This window comes from Hemiscyllium ocellatum, chromosome 14, assembly GCF_020745735.1.
Source record: "Hemiscyllium ocellatum isolate sHemOce1 chromosome 14, sHemOce1.pat.X.cur, whole genome shotgun sequence".
NCBI lineage: Eukaryota > Metazoa > Chordata > Chondrichthyes > Orectolobiformes > Hemiscylliidae > Hemiscyllium > Hemiscyllium ocellatum.
In genome coordinates this window covers 7,419,890-7,445,794 of record NC_083414.1, presented here as the reverse complement: position 1 = coordinate 7,445,794, position 25,905 = coordinate 7,419,890, and the positions used below count along the sequence as shown (strand labels likewise).

Below are 25,905 nucleotides of genomic sequence, written 5' to 3'. Positions count from 1 at the left end.
TCTTAGAGTAGGATAAAAGGCCGGCATAACATCGAAGGCCGAAGGGCCTGTACTGTGCTGTACTCTTCTATGTTCCATGTAAATGGATGTGGGTACAATTACAATTGGATAAGTACATGAACAGGAAAGGTTTGGAGGGATATGGCCCTGGATCAGGCAGGTGGGACTCGTTTAATTTGGGATTATGTTCAGCATGGACTGGTTAGACCAAAGGGTCTGTTTCCATGCTGCCATGATTGTATGAAGGTTGTGGGGTGAGGCAATATCACAGATGGGGTGAAAATCGAAAACGAGGATGTGAATTTCAGGTAAAAACTGAGGTCTGCAGATGCTGGAGATCACAGCTGAAAATGTGTTGCTGGTTAAAGCACAGCAGGTCAGGCAGCATCCAAGGAACAGGAAATTCGACGTTTCGGGCAAGAGCCCTTCTGTGAAATTGTGAATTTCAGGTGCCAGGATCCAGCAAGGTGAACAAGGTTGGATGAGAGTCAGGAGATGTGGACAGCCCAGTATTTTAGAAAATCTCAATTTGTTGAAGGGTAGAATACAGGAGAGCAGCCAGAAATGTTGTCATTACCAACAGCTTTGCTCGATTTTCTTTCTGGAGTTCGAGAGCATTATTTTTAGAAATTTCCATAAATTGACAACAGCACTTTTTTGTTGTTATTGCACTTCTGGAGATGAGGTTTTAAAAGTGATCAGAGCCTATCTAAGTACAGCAGGCAGAGTCTCCTTCCTGCCTCACACTTCATAGCTTTGTTCAATATCAAAGGAACCACCAAAATTAGTCACATCTCTGCCTGAGACAAGTTCGTAGTATGTTGCGGTCCATGAGTGTTAGTTATAGAATAGAATCCCCAGAGTGTAGAAAAGGATATTCAGCCCAACAAGTCCACACCGACCCTCTGAAGGGCATCCCAACCCCGGCCCATCCCCCTATCCTATCCCTGTAACCCCCATGGTCAATACACCCAGCCTACACAGCCCTGGACACTATGGGTAATTTAGCCTAGCCGATCCACCCTAACCTGCATATCTTTGGACTGTGAGAGGAAACCAGACCATCCGGAGGAAACCCACACAGACACGGGGAGAATATGCAAACTCCGCACAGACCTGAGGGTGGAATCGAAGCTGGGTCCCTGTGCAGTGAGGCAGCAGCACTGACCCACTGAGCCACCGGGCTGCTCATTTACTTGTAAAAATACACAAAAACTTTCAGTTTGACTGAAAGGTCTGACAGCAGACAGAATATTCTCATTTCAAAACCTAAAATGCCACCCCATTTGAACTATTCCTGCCCTTAAAGCTTCTCTGAACTTGAGCAAAAATGAAACACGTACCAGGGTGGAGATTATTCAACCCAAAGACGTTAGCAGCAGCTTCAGTTGTCACTGCTGTGCTCACACACCCAACAAACTATTGCATCACTTTCGTACCGACAGTGACAATAACATTGACCCCGTCATTACCCACTGGTTATTCACCCTCCTGTAGTCACTATAATGCGGTCAGCCAGGTGAATCTCACAGTATAGGGGGCTGTCAATCTGGTCAATTAGGGAGCCCTGGCTGACAGATATAGAGACACAGAGATGAACAGCACGGAAACAGACCCATTGGTCCAACCTGTCCATGCCGACAAGATAGCCCAAGCCAATTAGTCCCATTTGCCAGCATTTGGCCCATATCCCTCTAAACCCTTCCTATCCATGTACCAAATTCTTTTAAATGTCATAACTGTACCTGTATCTAACACTTCCTCAGGGAGTTCATTCCATGTAAGGTCAACACTGCATGAAAACACTGCCCCTCAGGTCCCTTTTAAATCTTACCTCTCACCTTGAACCTTTCGCCTTTAGATTTGAACTCTCCTACCCTGGGGATAAGGCCTTCGCTATTTACTTACCTATACCTCTCATGGTTTTGTAAACCTCTATAAGGTCACCCCTTAACCTCCTGCACTCCAGTGAAAAAGTCCCAGCCTATCCAGCCTCTCCTTATAACTCAAACCTTTATGTGGTTCTAACATGGAATGAACTTCCTGAGGAAGTGGTGAATACATTGAAACTATACGTTGTAACTATACATTGCAACTATACATTGTAGCTATACATTGGACAGCTACAGAGGAACCTCGATTATCCAGAATTTGATTAACCAAACAAAATACTCCCCCCCCACCCCCCTGCCTGTGTCCTTCAGATAATCGAGATTCCTCTGTAAATGGATTGGAAAGGTTTAATGGGGTGTGGGCCAAACACAGGCAAATGGGACTAGTAAGTTGTAAATTATTTCTGCACCCTCTCCAATTTAATAACATCCTTCCTGTAGAAGGGAGATCAGAATGGTACTCAGTACTCCAAAAGTGGCCTCAACAACGTCTCGTACAGCCTAAATATGGCATCCCAACTCCTATACTCAATGCTCTGACCAGTTATTCATTGAGGCTACATATTCATCACCTACAATTAGTGGAGTAGGACACCCAGATCTCTCTGCATCAAAACGATGGACAGTGGTGAGGATTCCTCCTACAACACTCAGGGGGTCAAAGCAGATCCATAGAGAAAGAAGCAGAATTGACTGACATCATCGATGTGCAACATTAATTCGGTTTCTGTCTCTCCACAGACTTGTCAGGCCTAGCCGGCATTTTCTTTTTCCTGTTTCTATTTCAGGTTTCCAGCATCTGCGGTATTTCACTTTTCACGTGGAACCTTTCCAAATCTGGTAAATCCTCTTGTATACAATCTGCCACTGATAGGCAGACTTTGCAGCGAAGGTTCATCATCATTACTGTGCTCAACTCCAACTGTGTCAGTGTTTCAATAAACACTGTGAAACAACAAATACAGCTGTACACATGGACTGGTAATGCTATCGCTGACACATCAATAAATAATTAAGCCTCTAATTAACTCGTTAAGGGCAAAGTACTCAGCTTTGGTTTTAAAAAGCAAGCAATTTAGGCCTCTCTCCCAGTGTGGCATGTCACATGACTGCAAGTAGGCAAATTGACCACAGGATCCTCGTCCAACTTGGAGATGTATCTAGCATGGTACAAAGGCAAGGGGGGGGGGGGGAAGGGCATCACTGTCTCATGGTCTAGCACCTTTTTTTTATATATGTTCATTCACAGGAGATGGGTATCACTGGCTAGGCCAGCATTTATTGCCCATCCCTAATTGCCCAGAGGGCAGATAAGAGTCAACCACTTTGCTGTGGGTCTGGAGTCACATGTAGGCCAGACCAGGTAAAGGACAGCAGATTTCCTTCCCAAGTGCCAGAGAAATCAAACCGGCCGGAGCTGTTGAATGTAAAGTGTTGGAATGGTTGAGGAATGCAGTGAGGTCACTACCATTCTGAACCTAATGGCTGCATTTTGAACAGAGCTCAATAACATGACAGAACGCAAGCATGGACCCTTCGGACCATCATGTCTGTGCCAGGTCTCTGACAGACCAATTTTGCTGGCTCCACATCTCTTCTCCTTCCAACTTGACCCATCAGAGTCCTTTCTCTTCAGGTCAAGGCTGACCCTTCCAAACGTCAACACTGAATCTTCCTGCACCGCACTCTCAGACAGCATAAGCCTTGGGCCCAACCACCCGCTGTACTTCAAACCAAAGCCCCTGCAAGTTCCCCTCCTGACTCACCACCCGGACTTGGAATTCCATTGGGAGAAAGTGAGTACTGCAGATGCTGGAGATCAGGGTCGAGAGTGAGGTGCTGGAAAAGCACAGCAGGTCAGGCAGCATCCGAGGAACAGGACATTTCGAGCAATCATCATGAGTCCTGATGAAAGGCTTAGAACATAGAACATAGAACATAGAAGGATACAGCGCAGTACAGGCCCTTCGGCCCTCGATGTTGCGCCGACCGAAGTGCTTATGACCGAAGTGTCAATTCTCCCGCTCCTCGGATGATGCCTGACCTGCTGTGCTTTTCCAGCAACAACTCTCGACCTTGGAAATACATCGCCTCTCCTTCACAGTCACTGGGTCAAAATCCTGGAACTCCTTTCCCAGCGGTCTCGTGGGTATCCTAAACCAAACAGACTGTGCCAGATTCTCAAGGGATAATTACCAATGGGCAATAAAGAAATCAACACCCAGGCCCCGTGAACAATTAAATAGTTAAAAATCTGTCAGTGAGGGCGATTGAGCCAAGAGATAATGCAGGTCCATCTGGTCCAGTATAGGACTGGGGACAAGTAAAATGCTAAGGCAGCACAAGTTAATCCAGAGGGGATTCTGCCAGCTGCACACCATCTCTTCCCACCCACCCACCCACCCACCCTTCGGACACAGCTGGCGCCTCCTGCAGCCTGTCTCACAAGCTGTTAAAAATTAGCAGTCCTCGCCCCAGTGTAACAGCCGATGCTGCCAGGGCTGACTGTGACTGAACTAAAACAGACATTCTCAGATTCAAAGACCAGAGTAGGTCAACTCCAAATGATCCAAAAGCCAGGAGCTTCTGAGGTCACCCTCCAATCTGGGAGCCCGAAGGCAGTGAAGCAAAGGGGTGGCGAAGTTGAGGCATAGAAACATAGGAAACAGGGGCAGGAGGCCATTTGGCCCTTCCATCCCTGTCCTGCCAATTCAATACGATCATTCAGCTTATCAAGATGAGTCAACAGCTACTCACACAGTCACAGCAGCTTAAGACATTGATCGTAAAATTTCCCGAAGTGTAACCATAAACTGCGGATTTAACCGTTCTTGTGTCAAACAGCCTGAGCACTTTTCAATGCACCATTCCAACTTCCATCAGCCTCAATACCAGCCATTTGTGGGGTACTGGGCCCAATATTCAACCCTCGACCAATATCAGTAAGAAGCAATTGACTGGTGTCTCTGTGGAACCCATTGCCACAGACAGTTGTGGAGACCAGTCATTGACTGTCTTTAAGACAGCAATAGATAAGTTCTGGTTGGGGGATCAAGGGTTATGGGGAGAAGGCATAACCCTGCTCAACTCCATTGAGTTGAGAAACATGTCAGCTCTGATCAAATAGTGGAGCAGACTCAATGGGCCAAATGGCCTCATTCAGCTCCTATACCCTGCTGTTCATAGATGCTACAATACTATCAACAAGTAGTCACCACAACTGATTCTGCCGAGTCCAAGATGACACAGTCTTGTTCTTGTGTACGAGAACCAGCCAGGGGAGGTGGCCGTTGGGTGGAGGTAGAGAAGGGAATCTGTGTTTTGTCCAACTCAAAATCCATCCAATAGGCACTTGACCATCCCAGGCACAATCATTGAAAACACATCGCCCACTCAACACAAAGACCGGGTTTGCTACTGTTGCCTATTGGAATGAAATTCATGTACCACCTCATGAGAAAAAAACATGAGAATTTCTTAAGTTGATCCTCGTAAATGCTGTCACTGGGCACAGGAATGCTGTTTCACCATTCTCCTTTCGACTAAACATTGCAAAGTCTTGCACAAAATGGGTAGAAAGGTGCTGAGGATCCAGGAAAATATCTGGTTTTCCACAGATTCGATCTTATTAACCCATCCCCCTCCATTGTTATTGTTCACTTGTAGCCATAAGGGTAGGACTTGCAGTGCAGTGATCAGAGCCAGGGTTTGGGGTACCAATCCCACTCCGAGACTTAATGGCCAAAGAAGGTGCAGTCATTGGAACGAGGTCAGCCAAGTGGACCTGACAGAATGCAAGTTCCCTCATTGGGGCTGTTTACTGGCCCAATCAGGGAGCCCTGGCTAACAGACATAAAGACGAGAGTCAGGATTCTGGGAGGTGGCTCTGAGGGTGCTGGTTCAGAGTCCGGTACTGTGTGTGTGGTGTAAATAAAGGGTGACTTGGTGATGGGATACCAGCCTTGGTGGAGTTATTTCAGAAACTCCCTGTCGCTCTTCAAGTAAGTGACCAAGACTCTCTGAGGAGATTGTAGAGGCTTTGGCAGTGATCTTTCAGGAATCTCTGGGGTCAGGGAGGGCCCCAGAGGACTGGAAAATGGCTAATGTAACATTTCTTTTTAAGAAGGGAGGGAAGCAGAAGACAGGGAACCATAGGCCAGGCCAGTTAGCCTGACCTCGGTCATTGGTAAGATTTTAGAGACCATTATTAAGGATGAGATTGCAGAGTAGTTTTAGGTGCAAGGTAAAATGGGCTGAGTCAGCGTGGCTTTGTCAAGGGACGTCCTGCCTGACAAGTCTGTGAGAATTCTTTGAGGAGTTAACGAGCAGATTAGACAAAGGAGAACCAGTGAAAGTGATCTATTTGGATTTCCAGAAGGCCTTTGACAAGGAGCCACACAGCAAGTTGCGAAATAAGGTAAAAGTCCATGGTGTTAGGGGCAAGCTACTGGCATGGATAGAGGATTGGCTGACTAGCAGAGAGTGGGGATAAAGGGTCTTCTACAGGTTGGCAGCCAGTGACTAGTTAAGTTCCACAGGGGTCACTGTTAGCACAACTATTCACAACATACATTAACAACCTGGACAAAGGAACTCAGGGTACTGTTGTTAAGTTTGCAGATGACACAAAGTTCGGTGGAAGGACAGGTAGTGTTGAGGTAGCAGGGTGGCTGCAGAAGGACATGGACAGGTGAGGGGAGAGGGCAAAGAAATGGCAGATAGAATACAATGTGGGAAAGTGTGAGGTTCCATATTTTGGCAGGATGAATAGGAGAGTAGACTTTTTTTTTCCCCCAATGGGAAACGGCGTTGGCTGCAGAGAAAAAGGCCCTTTGGCTCATAGAGTCTGAACTGGTCAAAAATTATTCTAATCCCATTTTCCAACATTTGGCCCATAGATTTGGCTCCTTTGAATTTTCTCTGTTCATGAGAAAGATAGATTAAGCTTATTCATCCTGATAGCCCAATCGATCGCCACGCCTGTACATATCTCTGGTGGCATGTTCATAAATCTTCCCCTCACCCTCTCCACAATATTCTCTTTACAACAGAGAGACCAAATCTACACAACGTACTCCAAATGTGGTCCAACCAAGGCCTAACACAGATTCAGCGTAACTTCCTGACTTCTCAAACTGAAAGCTGTTGCCTGGCTAGCAGTTTCACAGCAGCCTTGCTGGCTCCGGGCACAACCTTTAGTGGTTACTTCCCGAGCCAACATCTTCTTCCCTGAAGGCAAGGCCAAGACAGGAACCTTATAATGAATGTAAGTGGTTAAAACTGGCATTCATAAAGCCACAGTTGCATTGTATTCCCAACAGTGGCACCAATTAACAGGCATCAACTGTTTACAATTTAATTTTCCCTGTGTGTTTGCACTTTACAACCATTCAGAAACAAAACAAAGACAGAAAGTGGGTCTGGAAAGTGCCTTTGGGAAGGTTGTAGATTGTGGAAGATCGCTCAATGTTTTGTACTCACGGAATTAATGCAGGCTAGTTCTTTGTTGAGAAGCCAGGGTAACGAGAGCTTGCCTTCCCCTCTGTAGCACGACTGAATCCGTTCCTTAATCTTTTGTTTGATTTTCCTCAGGGTGAAGAGGCAGAGGGCAGACTCCCGGGGTGGCTTCATCCGATTCTTCTGGCCTTGGGAAAAGACGGTGAAGAGTATGTCCTCTTTCTCGGAGACACCCAGAGACCGGGCGAGGAATTTTCCAGGCTTGGCTAAGTAGGCATCTTGGATGAGGCGGTATTCCACCCCGTCCTTCAGGCATCCAATGGGAAACTCCACATACGAGTAGAACTTGGGATCATCTACACACAGCCGGACTATCTTCGAGGTGAAGAACTGTTCGCTGTTGGAGTCGGGAGACGTCAACTGAGTATCAAGCTGCAGGGTTAAGTAATAGACAAACTGCTCGCTACTAAAACTGTAAATGTAATAGATGTCAAAGGCTGGGAATTTGGAAAGAGTATCCGAAGGGATCTTCAGTTGTGAGGAGACAAACTCGTCCTGGTAGACGAAGCCAAACATCTCCGCGTTTTCCTCATTGTCCATTAGTTTTCGGCTGGAGAGGGTGGGAAAATATTCCGATTTGCCATCAATGGGGGTGCCGATGAAGAGTTTGTTGTTGGTCCCATTGGGTCCCTCAATGATCACACCCGACATGGTGGCTGCCTCATTGACACTGGACAGGTAATGCTCTTTGCGATGGTGAGGCTCCCCAAGCTTGAAGAGATCATCCAGGCGAAGGAACTGGCATATACCCTGAAAGGCGCTGCCGCAGGCGATGAGGCGATTCTGCTTGTAGTCGATGAGCAGCAGCTTGTTGACGTTTCTGGTCAGCGCCAGGGCGTGCGGGCAGGACTGCACGCTGGGAGGCGGGTAACATTTCTCGTTGTCCTCCACCGGGCCGGTCACATGGGACCGCAGCATGGTCAGGTTGTCCGCCAGCTTGTAGATCTTGTCCACCGCGCCGACGTAGACGACTCCAGTTTTGTTGTGGACGACCAGGTGGGTCAGGCTCGTGTCGGAAACCTCAAAAGTCCTGAAGGGAGGTAGCGCCCCCTTGGCGTGGCCAATCACGGCTAAGTGCGAGGCCACCAGTAACGTCCAGAGGCATGAGGGCCGAGAACAGCGATTCGTACAGAGCGGTTCCATTGTGCTCCCCTGCACCTGCTATATCCCCCCAATACCTCAGGATGAAGGAAACCACGTGGAGCCAAATCCTTCATCTAGGTCGCCCTCCGAACTGCTGAGGTCATCAAACCTGCAAAGAGAAAAGGCAGCTAGTTAAATGAAGTTCAGAAACGTCCCCTGCTCGAGTAACCCAACCCCTTACTTCAGGTGAAGAGAGACCATGGAAATGACCTTTAGCAAATTCACCGCGTTATGGGCACTTTACAAATTCAAATTTTGTTGTCCCTGCTGAAGATTTAAGCCAGTTACAGCCATTAATAAATACAACCTGGACTGCATTTATTTTGCACTCTTTCTCTGTCTCTCTCCCGGTGTTTGGATCACCCTCATTTATTTCCCACAAAAAGTAAAGGTGACTTAGCAAGGCAGAGTCAAGGACTGGAGTTACACATGGGTTCAAGGCAGATGATATATTTCTCTCCACTAGAAAATGTCAATAAACCACTTGCATTCGTTTGGGACAATTGACCCTTTCGCTGTGTGTTCTAGCCTCCTGGTGGGATTTGAACTCTCAGCCTCTGTCCCACTAGGGAAACCAAACAACTTGATGTTGGGGGGTGGGGCCACTGGAGGGGCATAGCTTCCAAACAATTCAGTGCAAAGGTGGTCCACCACTCCCAACAGGCACCTCAGGAACAGGTTTTGGCAAGTCTCCTGCTTCCCAGCAATAAAGGGGGTAAAGGTGACAGTCAGGCTACAGGAAGGGTGGTTCTGAGGAAGAGAACGGGAGAGAGAAAGAGAAGGTCAGAGGAAGATGAAAGCACAGAGACATGAGAAAGGGAGAGAGAGTATTAAAGGAAGAGGGACAGATAAAAGGCAGAGAGAGAAAAGGACAGAGAGAAAGAGAAAGGGAATCAGAGAAAGAGAGAGAGAAAGAACAGAGAAGGGGGGAGAGAGAGAGAAAAAGGGGGGGAAGAGAGAAAAGGACAGAGAAGGGGAGACAGGGAGAAAAAGAACAGATGAAGGAAGTGAGAGAGAAAAAATGAGGAGCGAGAGAGAGAGAGAGAGAGTAAAAGCTGGGGGAGGAATAGAGAGAGAGAAAAGGACAGAGAGAAAGGGAAGGGGAGACAGAGGGAAAGAAAGGACAGAGAGAAAAAAAGAGAGAGAAAGAGGGAGAGAGAAAAAGAGGGAGAGAGAGCAAAGGACAGAGAGAAAGGGATAAGGAAACAGCTAGAAAGAGAAAGGAAGGGAAAAAGAACAGAGAAAGGGAGAAATACAGAGAAAACAGGACAGAGAGAAAAATGGATAGACAGAAAGAAAAAAGAGAGGGAAAGAGAAAAATACAAACAGAAAAATAAGGAAAGAGAAGAGAGGCAATTCAAAAGAAAATCGAAACAGTACAGTATGTGGTGACGCATTATCCCACCTCCCCCACACATTAACTGCAGTGAGTATCAGAAACAACATGAATAATTTGCCGGAGCTTCACGAGGAGACACTGATGTCTTAAGAGGAACTCATCACAGAATTGATAAGCTTGAGCAGTGCCTGACCTATTATAATAATCCGTATGTCGGTGCTGAGTAAAACCCAGCCTGTGACTGAGGAATATTCATCACCAGCTGCCCAGTCAGTTCTGACGCTGGTGAAGGTTCAGGCCAGCTGTATGGGTCAGGACCACCCCCTTCCCAGTCTGATGAAGACCCTCCCCAACTCAGTCCTGGAGGGGGCTGCCAACCACTGAGTTATCGGCAACATTGAGGGTGGTGGGAGTGGAGGGGTGCCTTTGGAAGGCTTTATTAAAGCCGCTGCCCATTGTGCAATGCAAGTTGCCGGGACTATTGGCAAGCACGCTTCCAGACACATCATTCCACAGGACCGTCAGAAACTAACCACAGCTCTGCACCACCCAGATCTGGGCTGGTAACTCTGGACATACAAAGCTCGAAGGTTCAGGGTTCAGAAACAGCGTCTTAAAAGGTAACAAATTTAAAAACAGAGTTGCGGAGAAACTACTTCTCCCAAAGGGGTGTGAATCTGTGGAATTCCCTCCCCCAAAGTGTGGTGGATGCTGGGACAGTGAGTAAATTTAAGGAGGAGTTGGACAGATGTTTAATTAGTAATGGGTTGGAGAGAAGGCAGGAAAATGGAGGAGATTTTGGGTGGCACGGTGGCACAGTGGTTAGCACTGCTGCCTCACAGCGCCTGTAGACCCGGGTTCAATTCCCGACTCAGGCGACTGACTGTGTGGAGTTTGCACGTTCTCCCCGTGTCTGCGTGGGTTTCCTCCGGGTGCTCCGGTTTCCTCCCACAGTCACAAAGATGTGCGGGTCAGGTGAATTGGCCATGCTAAATTGCCCGTAGTGTTAGGTAAGGGGTAAATGTAGGGGTATGGGTGGGTTGCGCTTCGGCGGGTCGGTGTGGACTTGTTGGGCCGAAGGGCCTGTTTCCACACTGTAAGTCTAAAAAAAATGAGGAGCATATCAGCCATGATCGAATGGTGGGGCACACTCAATGGGCCAAATGGCCTTATTCTTATGAATTTAACTCAGGCTGGCACTCCCAATGCAACACAGAGGGACAGCTGCTCTACAGGGGGCGCCACCTTTGGAATGAAACACTGGTGTGCCCCCTCAAACAAATATAAAATACCCATGACACTAGATGCATTTTCCCTCCCCACGGTGTGTTGAATACCTCGTCACTAAACAACACAGAACTTTATTCTGCAAACAAAATGTATGGTCACTATATCGATCTCATTTCTGGGATCCTACTGTACATAAAATGGCTGCCAATGTCCCCAGATTCCAGAAGAGTGCAGCACACAAGAAATGGGACATCATTTCTTCCCTTACAATGGGCCATGGTGGTTTCAAATCATGTCCTAGACAAAGGTGGGCATGTTTATTGAACTAAAGGTTAGTAACCTTCAGTCCGGCTTCCCCACTACTTCCGAGGAAGCACTTGATTGAGAAGGTCACAAACCCAAGAGCAGAACAGGCTCCAAGCTTGCACTTGTGTTCAATTCCCGCCTCAGGCGACTGACCGTGTGGAGTTTGCACGTTCTCCCCGTGTCTGCGTGGGTTTCCTCCGGGTGCTCCGGTTTCCTCCCACAGTCCAAAGATGTGCGGGTCAGGTGAATTGGCCATGCTAAATTGCCCATAGTGTTAGGTAAGGAGTATATGTAGGGGTATGGGTGGGATTAGCTTCGGCGGGTCGGTGTGGACTTGTTGGGCCGAAGGGCCTGTTTCCACACTGTAAGTAATCTAATCACTGTCACGCTATCCTCTTGGGACAAGCCATATAAACCCTGAGGCTACAAGATCCACCAGCAAGTAACTCACGTCCTGACTACCTGCATCAACAAGGCACAAGTCAGGAGTGAGATGGAATACTCCCCACTTGCCTGGATGGGTGCAGCTCCAACAACTCTCAAGAAGCTTGACACCATCTAGGGCAAAGCAGCCTGCTAAATTGGCACTCCATTCATCATCTTAAACATTCATGCTGTCCACTCCCTGCACATTCTATCTAGATCCTGCAGCATGTATAAGAAGTACTGGAGCCAAAGCTCCCTCAACAAGGCCTTTCAATGACCACTTCTATCTAGAAGGACAAAGGCTTCAGATACATGGGAACAGTAACCCTTGCAAGGTTCCCCCACCCTACAAGCCACACACCATCCTGACTTGGAAATATATCACTATGCCTTCATTGTTGCTGGGTCAACGTCCTGGAATTCCATACTGAACAGAATTGTCCCTCCAACAATGTGGACAGTTCAGGAAGGCAGTTCACCATCACCTTCACAAGGACAATGAAAGATGTGTAATAGATGCTGACCCCACCCAGTGACACCCACATCCTGGAGGTGAGTTAAATTGGGATAAAGAAGGAAAGTGGAGCTGAGGGGCAAGACATTTTCATTCATTCACAGGATTTGAGCAGTATCAGCTTTAGTCCTGGGTTTGGAAGGTGCAGTCAGAGGATCTTTGGTGAACTTCTGTAGTACATCTTGTAGGTAGTACATACTGCTACTACTGAGCATCGGTGGTGGAGGGAGTGGATGCTTATGGATGTGGTGCCAATCAAGCGGCTGCTTTGTCCTGGATGGTGTCGAGCTTCTTGAGTGTTGTTGGAGCTGCACCCATCCAGGCAAGTGGGGAGTATTCCATCACACTCCTGACTTGTGCCTTGGAGATGGAGGGAGTCAGGAGGTGAGCTACTCACTGCTGGATCCTGCAGCCTGGGTATATATATGGCTGGTCCAGAGAGGGCAACATGGCAGTGCAAGCTTAGAGCCTACTCCACTCCTAACTTGTGTTCTTCTCAACCTTGTACTTACAAGGAATTCATGGGGAAGCTGATCTGCAATGTGTTCCTTCAGTTTAATAAAAGCCCCCATCTTAGTCCGGTGCAATATTCCATCACACTCCCAACTTGTGCCTTGGAGACAATGGACAAGGGTCAGAAGGTGAGCAACTCGCTGCAGGAATCCCAGCCTCTGACCTACTCTGCTGACCTCAGTGTATATATGGTGTGTCCAATTCAGTTGGGGGAAAGTGAGGACTGCAGATGCTGGAGGTTAGAGTCAAGAGTGTGGTACTGGAAAAGCACAGCAGGTCAGGCCTCATCCGAGGAGGTGTTTGTGATAGGTCGGAGAGGACTTGTTTCGAGTACTTGGAAAGCAAACACCCATCAGTTACATAGTTGCTGGCGTGCGATTAATTGGTACCTCAAAAGATTTCTGTGAATTGAACTGTCCTACCTGTCCATCTTCCTTCCCACCTATCGACTCCACCCTCCCCTCCGACCTATCACCTTTACCCCATCCTCCACCTACCTATTGCATTCCTAGCTAACCCGAACCCTCTCTCATTTCTCTCTCAGCCCCCTTGGACCTCCCTGACATTCCTGACGAAGAGCTTATGCTCGAAACATCGACTGTCCTCTCCTCAGATGTTGCCTGACTAGCTGCGCTTTTTTAGTGCCACACTTTTTGACTGAGTCCAGGTCAGTGTCTGGTCAATCCAAAGAAACTAGTTATTCTGCCATATACTAAAGTGGTTTATTGCGGTTGCCTCTTCTAAAGTGAAATAACGAGGTAAAATTGTACTTGATTAATTCACAGAAATCTTTCAAGGCACCAGTTAATCGCAGGCCAGGAACGATGTAACTGATGGGTATTTGCTTTCCAAGCACTCAAAATAAGCAACTAAAATACCAACCACCACAAATATAATTGGGCTGCAATTTAAACGTTCCCACCAACCTATCCCCTCGCTGCCATGGTGACTCAAACTCGCAGTCAGAAGAGCCAAGCTCTGGAAAGTGTTTGACTTTGTCAAACTCTGAGCCAATACTGATCGGACACTGAGAAAGCTGAGGCTGTGAAGGGTTTGGATTGCCTCCAGATTTTCCTTGGGTTTGTAAATAAATCTCACGCAGTCCGTACAGTGTGGACACAGGCCAGTCAGCCCATCGGGTCCACACCAACCCTCCGAAGAGCAATCCACCCAGACCCATCCCTGTCACCCGGCATTGCCCATGGCTAATCCACCCAGCCTCCACATCCTTAGGCATGAGGGGCAGTTTAGCATGGCCAATCCATCTAACCTGCACATCTTTGGACTGTGGGAAGAAACCAGAGCTCCCAGAGGAAACCCACGCAGAAATGGAAAGTACGTGCAAATTCCACACAGACAGTCGCCTGAGGCTGGAATCGAACCCAGGTCCCTGGTGCTGTGAGGCAGCAGTGCTAAGCACTGAGCCATTGTTCCAGACTGCAGGTGAAGAGAGAACACAGGGATTTTTTTTCATTCCTTCTCTTAGTAAAGGTAAAGGTAAGTCTTGTTCTGAACGTAGGTTTTCTCGCTAGGCTGGAATGTTTGTTTTCTGATGTTTCGTTACTATACTAGGTAACATCTTCAGTGTGCCTCCAGATGAAGCACTGGTGGTATGGCCCGCTTTCTATTTATGTGCTTAGGTTTCCTTGAGTTGGTGATGCCATTTCCTGTGGTGATGTCATTTCCTGTTCTTTTTCTCAGGGTGTGGTAAGTGACATCACCAACCCAAGGAAACCTAAACACATAAATAGAAAGCGGGCCATGCCACCAGTGCTTCGTCCGGTGGCTCAATGATGATGTTACCTATTATGGTGACGAAACATCTGAAAATGAACCTTCCACCTCAGCAGGCAAATCTACATCCAAAACCTCAACCTGAGCTACAAATCTTCTCAAAACTCAGTAAGTCTTGTTTCTCCACCAATAAACCTCTCCCAACAAACAGAACCAATTGTTTTGCATTGAATCCAATGGCTATCCTTTAGGGCACAGTGGTAGTGTCCCTACCTCTGGGCCAGGAGACTTAGATTCAAGACCCATCTGCTACAGAGGCGTGTCCAATACATTTCTGAACTTTGATTGGAAAGGTGCTTTCAATAGCCCTGCCTGACAACTTGCATTGTACTTGACTCCAGAGTACCTATGGTTTACTCCTGACCTCCTTTCCAATTCCCAACTGAAATTTTAAACTGGTCTATGTGAACCCTGCACCACTGCACTGAGGGACTGGCCTGGATCCAGCTCTGCAAGTCACTGCAGAAGGTGGAACAATTACATTCAGTCCCACAATCTCCTTCTGTAACCTCTTCTCAATTCCCAGGGACAGAGACAGATGTGTGAAACAATGGTTCTGAAGGGGTTAATGTTCACACACCAGATCCCTGAGATCCTGGTCATTTGGCCTTATCAAATATAGGTTTGTTATTCTGCAATAAACCGTCTTCTTATATAAGGACAGAGCCTCTTCTGTTGACTCTCTATGGTTCTGAGTCCTCTATCCACAATCACGAGATGGACCCAAGATAAGGGCGAGTTGGTGGCAGTGATCTATCTCCTACAGCCCTTACCCAGTCCCACAGACTGGGGGAGGAAGCAAATCGCACAAGGTGCCATAAGTGGTCACCTGGGAAAATACTACAATGGACACAGACAGGCACCAACACACAGACAGCGTGGCAAAGAGAGAAAGTGTGAGACAAACAGACAAACATAGAACAACACAATACAGGTACAGCCCCTTCGGTCCACCTTGTCTTACCGAACATGATGCAATTCCAAACTAATCTCATCTGTCTGTATAGCCAGACAGGCAGCCAACAACACTGGGAGAGAGTGGCAAAGAGCGCGAGACAGCAAGACTAACAGCGTGAGACAGACAAACAGAAAGACAACAACAGGCAGACAGGCAGTGATTTAGGCAAGCCAGACAGACAGACAATATGAGACAGACAGCAAGACAGGAAGGCAATGAAGCAGACAGTGAAACAGTTAGAAAGCGAGGTAGACTGACAGCAAGACACAGAGAGACAGACTCAGAAGAAGGAATAGGGAGAGAGACACAGAGACAGACTTTAAGCAATTCAGGAATTATTCTCATTGACAGAAATGTCTCAAGCACTTCACACACAATTATTTCTTGGACTGCAACAGCTTATGTAGGTGGACAAACTGTGGTTTGGGTAACAGGTTTTAAATAACCAAGCACAGAAGGCAATAATGTAAATCATACTGAAAACACATTATTGCATTACTGTGGTCAATGCGTTGAATGTTTTAGTGTTGTCACATTGATTGTGTTACAGATGGAAGAAACCAGCCAGAGTTGAGAACTCTTTGCTCATTGTGGAGCTGAGACCTGAACGTGGAGATGGAGATCTGCTGGGAGCACAGCATTTGGCACAATGCAGCCATAACTGAATGAGATTAGATTACTTTCAGTGTGGAAAACAGGCCCTTCGGCCCAACAAGTCCACACCGACCAGCAACCCACCCATACCCTAACCTAACATTACGGGCAATTTAGCATGGCCAATTCACCTGGCCCGCACATCTTTGGACTGTGGGAGGAAACCGGAGCACCCGGAGGAAACCCACGCAGACACGGGGAGAAAGTGCAAGCTCCACACAGTCAGTCGCCTGAGGCGGGAACTGAACCCGGGTCTCTGGCGCTGTGAGGCAGCAGTGCTAACCACTGTGCCACCATGCCGCCCATGAGGTGGCCGGACAGGTCGAAGGTCTGCACAGTGTCATTTAGCAGCTTCGGGAAAATACATAGCAGCATTCTAACCTGCAAAGGTGCTCCATGACAGATGTACCAACAAAAAGACCACAAATGCCACTGGGACAAATAGGCAAACATTTGGTGAAAGTGGTAAGTTTTCAGAAGCATCTTGGAAGAGGAGAGAAAGAGAGAGAGAGAGAGAGAGAGAGAGAGAGAGGGAGAGAGAGAGAGAGAGAAAGACAGAAAAAAGGTTTAGAGAAGTTAAGGTCATATGAAGAACTACAGATGCTGGAAATCTAAAACAAAAACAGAAATTGCTGCAGAAAATTAGCAGGTGTGGCAGCATCTGTGGAGAGAGAAAGCAAAATTAACGTTTTGGTTCTAGTCTAACTCTTTTGAGAAGAAAAGTCACTGGACCTAAAACATTAACTCTGTTTCTCTCTCTCTCTGCAGACGTCGCCAGACCTGCTGAGTTTCTCCAGCAATTTCTGTTCTTGTGTTGGAGAACATGAACTAAAGCCACAGGCATTGATAGGGTGAGTGGGAGAAAGTGAGGACTGCAGATGCTGGAGATCAGAGCTGAAAATGTGTTGCTGGAAAAGCACGACAGGTCAGGCAGCATCCAAGGAACAGGAGAAGCAGGAGAAGAAACGTCGATTCTCCTGCTCCTTGGATGCTGCCTGACCTGCTGCGCTTTTCCAGCAACACATTTCCAGCTCTTGACAGGGTGAGTAGCCAGAATTATTTTCCGAGGTGTGGGAGAGTCCAAAACTAGACCGCATATTTTTAAGGTGAGAGAGGAAAGATTCAAAAGGGATCTAAGGGGCATTTTTTTCACACAGAGGTTGATGTGTGTATGGAATGAGCTGCCAAAGGAAGTGGTGGAGGCTGGTACAATTACAACATTTAAAAGGCACCTGGATGGGTATCTAAATCAGAAGGGTTTAAAGGGATATAGGCCGGGTGCTGGCAGGTGGGACTAGATTGGGTTGAGATATCTGGTCAGCATGGACGAGTTGGACCGAACCGTCTGTTTCCATGATGCGCATGTCTATGATTCTGTAACTATTGGTGGTGGAGCAAATCACAGAATTCCTATAGCGCATAAAGAGACCTTTCAGCTCAACAAGTATACACTGACAGGACAAGCAGCATCTCACCCTATCCCTGTAACCCTGCATTTTGGACTGTGGGAGGAAACCAGAGCACCCGGAGGAAACCCACACAGACACGGGGAGAATGTGCCATTGTACTCTATGCTACTCTCTCCCCACCCCACCCTGCTCTAGCTTATCTCTCCATGCTTCCAGCTCACTGCCTTTATTCCTGATGAAGGGCTTTTGCCCGAAACGTCGATTTCGCTGCTCGTTGGATGCTGCCTGAACTGCTGTGCTCTTCCAGCACCACTGATCCAGAAACTACACAGACAGTTGCCCGAGGCTGGAATCAAACCCAGGTCCCTGGCGCCATGAGGCAGCAGTGCTAACCACTGAGGCACCAACAAATCTCAGGAGAGCAGCACCGCAGAAGAGCTGAGATCTCAAAGGGTTATGGGAGTGGGGGAGATGGCAGGAGGTGGTGAGGACACGTGTGGACAATTTACAAAAAGGAGCTAAAAGAATTGATTGTTCTGCCTTCACATCCTCTGGAGGAGATCAGATTGATTCCAACAGTACACAAACAATCCAGTGATCGCTGTAACCCAATCCTACAATGAACATCCCCAGCGGATCTAAAAATAACCTCCCCCATTTCCGGTCAAGACAGCAGAAGACAATCAGCTTGTTCAGGAGGCTATGATGAAACATGATCACAAGCTCAATAAGGAAACACTACAAAATATGAGCAAGAGGCAAAAGTTGTCTGCACAGCATATTCTATAAACGATTTCAGATGAACAAGCGGAAGCTCATTAACCCTTCAGATAAATGCCAGAAAACCAGCTGGTGAAGGGCAGAACTGACAAGAGAATCTCAGGATTAATTGTTTGTTAGGTAGAGGAATTGTAAAATATGCAAATAAATTCCATCAATCTCAGTCTGAAGACTAATTTTTCAAGCATCATTTGTAACTTGTAGAAGACTTTTCAACTTCTATCATTCTTTGCAGTTTTTTTTTGTTTCAATCCCCAAATGATCTAATTTTTACATTCCACCCCGACCCAGAGGAAATGCTTTCTCTCTGACCACCCCATCTCTTCCACTGAAAAGTCTTGAACAGGTCAGTCAGATCACTCCTTATGTTTCAATGTTCCAGGGCAACATAACCCTCTCTCCTAGTAGTTTATCCCTCACAGAGTTCAGCTATCATTCCGTTGGACCCACACAGTGCTCCCACTAAATCCTTCCCAAGGCCCAGAACAGCCAATCTAATTCCAGGGTGGTCTGGCCTTGTGAAACTGAAACTTTGTTCACAGAAAGGCGGTCATTTGCTCCACGTGCCAGCCCTTTGAAAGGATTCATGGTAACAGATGGTGGTAGAATGGGAATGTACTTATCCAGAGGGGAAAAACAGAAATTTTCGGAAAAGCCTCAGTGGGATCTGTGGAGACTCTTTCTCAAACCTGGTTGTCCAGAGACTCAGGTTAATGATCTGGCAATGTAGGGTCAAGACCCACCTGAGCAGCTTTCATTGGATTTGAAAATAGGAAGCAATCCTCAGTCGAGGTGTCTGTGAAGCCATCAGATGGTGCGGGTATGGAATAAGCTGCCAGAAGAGGTGCTGGTACAATTACAACCTTCAAAAGCCATCTGGATGGGTATATGAATAGGAAGGGTTTGGAGGGATATGGGCCAAATGCTGGCAAATGGGATCAAATTAGTTTAGGCTTTCTGGTCGGCATGGTTGAGTTGGTCCAAAGGGTCTGTTTCTGTGCTGTACATTGCTAAGACTCTTGGATTCTAATTGGAGGAAAAGCCCACTTGATTGACCAATGTCCTTCAGAGAAGGAAATCTGCAATCTTGGCCTGCATGTGACTCCAAGCCAACTGTATCATAGAGCATAGAACATTACAGCGCAGTACAGGCCCTTCGGCCCTCGATGTTGCGCCGACCTGTCATACCAATCTGAAGTCCATCTAACCTACACCATCCCATGTACGTCCATCTGCTTGTTCAATGACGACTTAAATGTAAAGTTGGCGAATCCACTACTGTTTCAGGCAAAGCATTCCATACCCTTGCTACTCTCTGAGTAAAGAAACTACCTCTGACATCTGTCCTCTATCTATCACCCCTCAACTTAAAGTTGTGACCCCTCGTGCTCGCTGTCACCATACTTGGAAAAGGGCTCTCCCTGTCCACCCTATCTAACCCTCTGATTATCTTATATGTCTCTATTAAGTCACCTCTCAACCTTCTTCTAAAGAGAACAGCCTGAAGGCCCTCAGCCTTTCCTCGTAAGACATTCCTTCTATACCAGGCAACATCCTTGTAAAACTCCTCTGCACCCTTTTCAAAGCTTCCACATCCTTCTTATAATGCAGTGACCAGAACTGTACACAATACTCCAAGTGTGGCCGTACCAGAGCTTTGTACAGCTGCAGCATAACCTCCTGGATCCGGAACTCAATCCCTCTATTAATAAAGGCCAAAACACTGGATGCCTTCTTAACAACCCTGTCAATCGAGGTGGCAATTTCAGGGATCTGTGTACATGGACATCAAGATCTCTCTGCTCATCTGCACTCCCAAGAATCTTACCATTAGCCCAGTACTTTGCATTACGATTACTCCATCTAAAGTGTATCACCTCACACTTGTCCACATTAAACTCCATTTGCCACCTCTCAGCCCAGCTCTGCATCCTATCATGGTTAACATCCACATCCAATGGGAAGAAGTATCTGATTTTCTCCAGGCTATCCCTATAACTTTGTACATTTCCCCTTTTTAAGTATATAGCCAATATCTTTTTGAAAGTCGAATTTGCTTCCACCAATCTTTCAAGTAATTAATTCCAGATCTTTTCATAACACTTTGGTTCATTTGTTAATTTTAGTTTGAATTTGTTTTCATATCCAAGCAACCTTTAATGTTAATGAAAGTTCCCAAATTCTCTTCCTGGTCTTGCTAAATACCTCTGACTACTGTCTAACGGAAGCAGTCTGACGTTTACTGATCCATTAGGTCAGAGAGAAAATAGAGAGGTACAGAGATTCACAACAATGAAGGATTCCTTTGATGTTGATGTAGAAATGTTCCCACGTGTACCTGAATCTATATGTGTTTCTGTGTGTGTGTACTTGTGTTTGTGTGTGTGCATGTAAGTGTCTGTGTACACATGTGTACCCATGTCTGAGTGTGCCTGTGTATCCACATGCGTATACTGTGTCTGAGAGTCTGTTCATGTGTATACCTGTATGCGTACTTGTAACTGTGTCATTGTGTGTACCTGTGACGGTATGAAAACCTGTACCTGTGTGTCCATGTGTATACTTGTGACTGCTCATGTGTGTACCTGTACCTGTGTGTGTGTATACCAGGACCCAGATCATCTGTAATAGAATGGGAAAACAGATTAGAGAGTTGGAATGGTCAATTGCTGCTCCTAAACCAGTACATATAGAGATGTATTGAAAAAAAACACTGTCAGTGTAGCAAAAACATGCCAAGATGCTTCACAGGAGCAAACTCATTTCATTTTGGGACACTTGGAGAGATGTGATTAGATGCTGTAAAAAATGCAAGCCCCTTCCTTCCCCTCCCAGTGATGTAGAAAATTAGTTCCTCAATAAATAAAATTCCTCTGACCCACAGTGGCCTATCACAGAGGCACAGACTCCACAGAAGAGAAGCCATTGTCTTGCTGAAGACAGACCCAACATTCATTGCTTTTGCACTGCTGATTTAGTTGTTATACAGTAACAGATTATACAACAGCAGTGGAACGCTCAATAACTCGTCCATGACCTTTTAATATGCCGAAACAGTTCAGGAGGACAGATTTGATGAGCTAGCATTGCACTGTCTTAAAAGGACAGCGCACACATGTGCGCGCACACACACACACACACACACACACAAACACATACACAGACAAGCAAACACACACAGAGAGACAGGCAAACACATACACATATTCACAGGCAAACACACACACACTCAGACAAACACACATGCATTCACAGGCAAACACACACACCCTGTCACAGTCAGGTTTTGCCCTCCACCTGCTTTAACAGGTAAACCTTCAACTTCATTGCTTTTGCTCTCTATTTCATGTTTGCACCCACTTGGCACCCAATAATTTAAAAGATCCTTGCATCTTTTCCCCATTTGGCAAAATGCCCTGGGTTTGCAGATGGATCTCACGCACCAGCACCTCCCTGTCCACTTGGACAAGGGAACAACGACACAAGGGTCATTGGACTGAAGCCAAGACTAGAATTAAAATATCACCGTGACCACTGGAGGAATTTAAATTCAGTAAATTTAATAGATGTGGAATGAAAATGAGTCTTAGTAATAGCAAAGGTCAAACTACCAGATTGTCTGAAAAATTCATGCAATTCACAAATAGCCCTCAGGGAAGGAAGTCTGCTGTCCCGTCCGTACGTGGTCTGACCTACACGTGAATACAGACTCCCAGAGCCGTTGGTTCTTAGTTCCCTTGTGAAATACCTGAGCAAGTCACTCAGATGTCCGCTTGGTGACTCAACAATATCTCCTCGGGGAAAACTAGAGATGGGCGATGTCCTGTCCTTGTTGAGACTGGTGACTCCCATGGTTTGGCATTACGGGGACAGGTATCATGATTCACCTTGCAGTTATGGGTATACCCATTCCAGAGAGAGTCCTCACTTCAGAACCAGCCCTCATGCAGCAACAAACTTCTTAGGAAGGGTGACTCAACCCGAAACGTTAACTCTGATTTCTCTCCACAGATGCTGCCAGTCCAGCAATTTATGCTTTCGTTTCTGATTTTGAGCACTCGCAGAACTTTTATTTTTTTGTTTTGACAAAGTGAGTACCCAGTTTGAGTTTTCTCAGGGTAGGGGAGCCCAAAGCTAGCCAAAATAGGTTTAAAGCGAAATGAGAAAAATTTAAAAGAGGCTTAAGGGGCAACTTTTTCATGCAGAGGGTGGTGCGTGTATGGAATGAGCTGCCAGAGGAAGTGGCGGGGGCTGGTACAATGACAACATTTCAAAGGCATCTGGATAGGTATATGAATAGGAAGGGTTTAGAGGGACATGGGCCAAGTGCTGGCAAATGGAATTAGATTAATTTAGGATATCTGGTCGGCATGGACAAGTTGGACCAAAGGGTCTGTTTCCATGCTGTACATCTCTATGATTCTATCCAATTGAGGTACATAAGATCGTCAGCAGAGCTTAACAGAAAGGATCAGAGAGGTTAGTTCCCCTTGTGAAAGAACATAAGATGTAAGGAGCAGAAATGGGCCATTCAGCCCATTGATTCTGCTCTACCATTCAATGAGATCATGCCTGATCTGATAATCCTCACCTCCACTTTCCTACCTTTTCCCTACAACCCTCAATTCCCTTCCTAATTAAATATCTGTCTCTTTCTCTCCCAGCCTTCAATATACGCAATGACTCAGCCTCGACAGCCCTCTGGGGTAAAGAATCCCACAGATTCACTGCTCTCTGAGAGAAGAAATTCCTCCTCATCTCTGTCTCAAGTGAAGACTGGAAACAGATGCAGAACATTTAAAAACCAGGGATCTCCCAATGACATCTAAGGATATTGAGTATCATCAGTCTCTGAAGGAGGAGGCAAGGTTGTTGATGGTCCTTAAGACAGAGATTACACAGATTTGTGAATAACCAGGGAATCAATGGTTCTCAGGAACTGGCTGGAAATTGTATTTAGGACCACAACCAGATCAGCTATGATCAGATTGAAATGTGGAGCAGGCTCAAGGGGCCGAATGGCCTACTTTTTACACTTACTGCTTAAAAAACAAAGGAGTTTAAACTTTTAAAATTAATTCACAGGATTGTGGATGTCACTGGCCAAACCAACATTTATTGCCCATTGCTGAGGGCAATGAAAAGTCACTGACATTGTCGTGGATATTAAGATGGATAGTCTTCCGGAGTTAGTAAATAAATAAGGTGGCCAACATCAAAGGAAATAGAGAATATAAAACTGGATTACTCTTTTCTATTGACTAACTCCCAATGTAGATCCTGTGCAGAAACATGGGAATAGGAGGAGGCTATTTCAACGTCTTGAGCCAGTTCCTCCATTCAATGAGACAAGGCTGATTTGTGGACCAACTCCATAAACCTGCCTTTAGTCCTAAGCTCATAAGACAGAGAAGCAGAATTAGACCAATCGACCGATCGAGTCTGCCCCACCATTCGATCATGGCTGATATGCTCCTCGCCCCCATTTTCCTGCCTTCTCTCCATACCCCTCCAACCCATTACCAATTAAACATCTGTCCCACTCCTCCTTAAATTTACTCACTGTCCCAACACCCACCACACTTTGGGGGAGGGAATTCCACAGATTCACGACCCTTTGGGAGAAGTAGTTTCTCCTCAACTCTGTTTTAAATTTGATACACCCTTATCCTAAGACTATAACCTCTCACCCTAGAATGCCCCACAAGAGGTAGCATCCACTCACTGTCTATTTTATCCACACCTTTTATCATCTTGGAAACCTCAATATGATCTTCCCTTTGGCCCAGATCCCTTAATACCTTTGTTTAACAAAATAAAACTATCTCAGATTTAAAATTCTCAGCTGGTCCAGCATCCACTGCAGTTTGTGGAAGAGAGTTCCAAACGTCCACCATCCTTTGTGTGTTGAAGCGCTTCCTAACATCTCTCCTGAACCGTCTGGCCCTAATTCTAAGACTATGCTCTCTAGTTCTACAATCCGTAACCAGTTGGAAATAGTTTATCTATATCTACCCTGACATTTTCTGGTAATATCTCAAAGACTTTGATCGACCTACTAAATTCTAAAGAAAACAGACCTCATTTGTATAAACCCCAGTGAATACAATCCTAACCAACTCAATCACTCCTCATCTGTCAGCCCTGCTACCCCAGGAATCAATTCGGTAAATCTTCCATGCACTCTCTCTGAAACAAGAACATCCTTCCTGAGGTAAGGAGACCAAAACTGCACACAACACTCCAGGTGTCTCACCAATAACTGCAGTAAGACATTCCTGATGAAGGGCTTATGCCCGAAACATCGATTCTCCCGCCCCTCGGATGCTGCCTGACTTGCTGTGCTTTTCCAGCACTACATTCTCGACATCCCTCTTCCTGTACCCTATGGTCATGGGAGGGGGTACTGAGCCAGGAGCAGCACCACTGCCCACTATGTCTGTCCCACTTTGGGGCTACCATCTTCCAACTGAATTGAATTGGAATTCTGGCCAGTACAAAGCTCCTCTCAAACAACATCGCAAACAGATTAGGTGCTCATTATCAAATTGGTGTCCGCGGGATCATGCTGTGTACAGATTAGCTGCTGAAATTCCAACAAGTAATGACGTACTTTGCTGACTGTGAAGCCCTTTGGGATGTCCCGAGATCGTGAAAGGCACCACAGAAATGCAGGTCTCTCCTTCTTCCCCATTCCCCGATCTCCTTCGATAGAAATGTTGAAAGTTTGCATGTAGGAACATGATGTAAACAGGGTGGACGGTAGGAGGAAACAGCAGCGTGCAGACTGTGAGCTTGTGTCTATGGGGAAACTGGAGTTGGGGCAGGATGAGGGAGGGAGTAGCAGTGAGGGGGACAGGGGCAAATGCAGGATTGAGAACGGCGTCCAAGATCACAGCTGGGTCAACATTATCAAGCCTTCATCATTCAGGAGCCTTCAAAAGTAGACCAATCAAATAGAGGCAGGTTAAAGAAACATATGGGATTCTTAGCTCATTAAATCACAATGTAAAAGCAGGGAAATCCCATTCCCACCTGACGGACTTGATCTCACTGGGAATAACGAGAGCAATTTTAGGCATCCCACGTTATGGTTTTAATATCCCTACCCTGGGGAGAATACAAAGGTGATTCATGCCAAGGATTGGGGATTTTATTGCCATGGTGAACCTCCAAAACAAGGGGTCTCTCCCTCTCTCTCTCTCTCTCGCTCTCTCTCTCTCTCTCTCTTTGGAAAAGACAATCTGATTTAATTGGAAACACCAGCCAGCCTGGAAACAGAGGAAGGAGAAGCCAAGGGAGTGAGGAGAGAATGATGTTGGAACATCGTCGAGCTTAATGCCAAGAATCCCAGGAATGTTCTGTACTTTGCAGAACCTACGGCAAGCTGGAGAGGCCCTTGCAATGAAGGGAATGATCACCTGCAACTT

At 46.4% G+C, this 25,905-nt stretch overlaps 1 protein-coding gene across 3 annotated transcripts in view; it reads right to left on the bottom strand.

Annotated features, from left to right (window-relative positions):
• The window catches only part of LOC132822232 (plexin-A1-like), a 541,551-nt gene that overhangs the window by 456,128 nt on the left and 59,518 nt on the right, over positions 1–25,905 (bottom strand). For 2 of the 3 annotated variants that reach the window (XM_060835337.1, XM_060835340.1), the window contains exon 2: positions 7,374–8,661. In XM_060835337.1, the coding sequence (XP_060691320.1) occupies positions 7,374–8,552 (1,179 nt within the window). In that variant the 5' untranslated portion in view covers positions 8,553–8,661. Of the gene's footprint in view, positions 1–7,373; positions 8,662–25,088; positions 25,159–25,905 lie in introns of those variants that run through there. The other variant, XM_060835338.1, reaches the window with a different exon arrangement.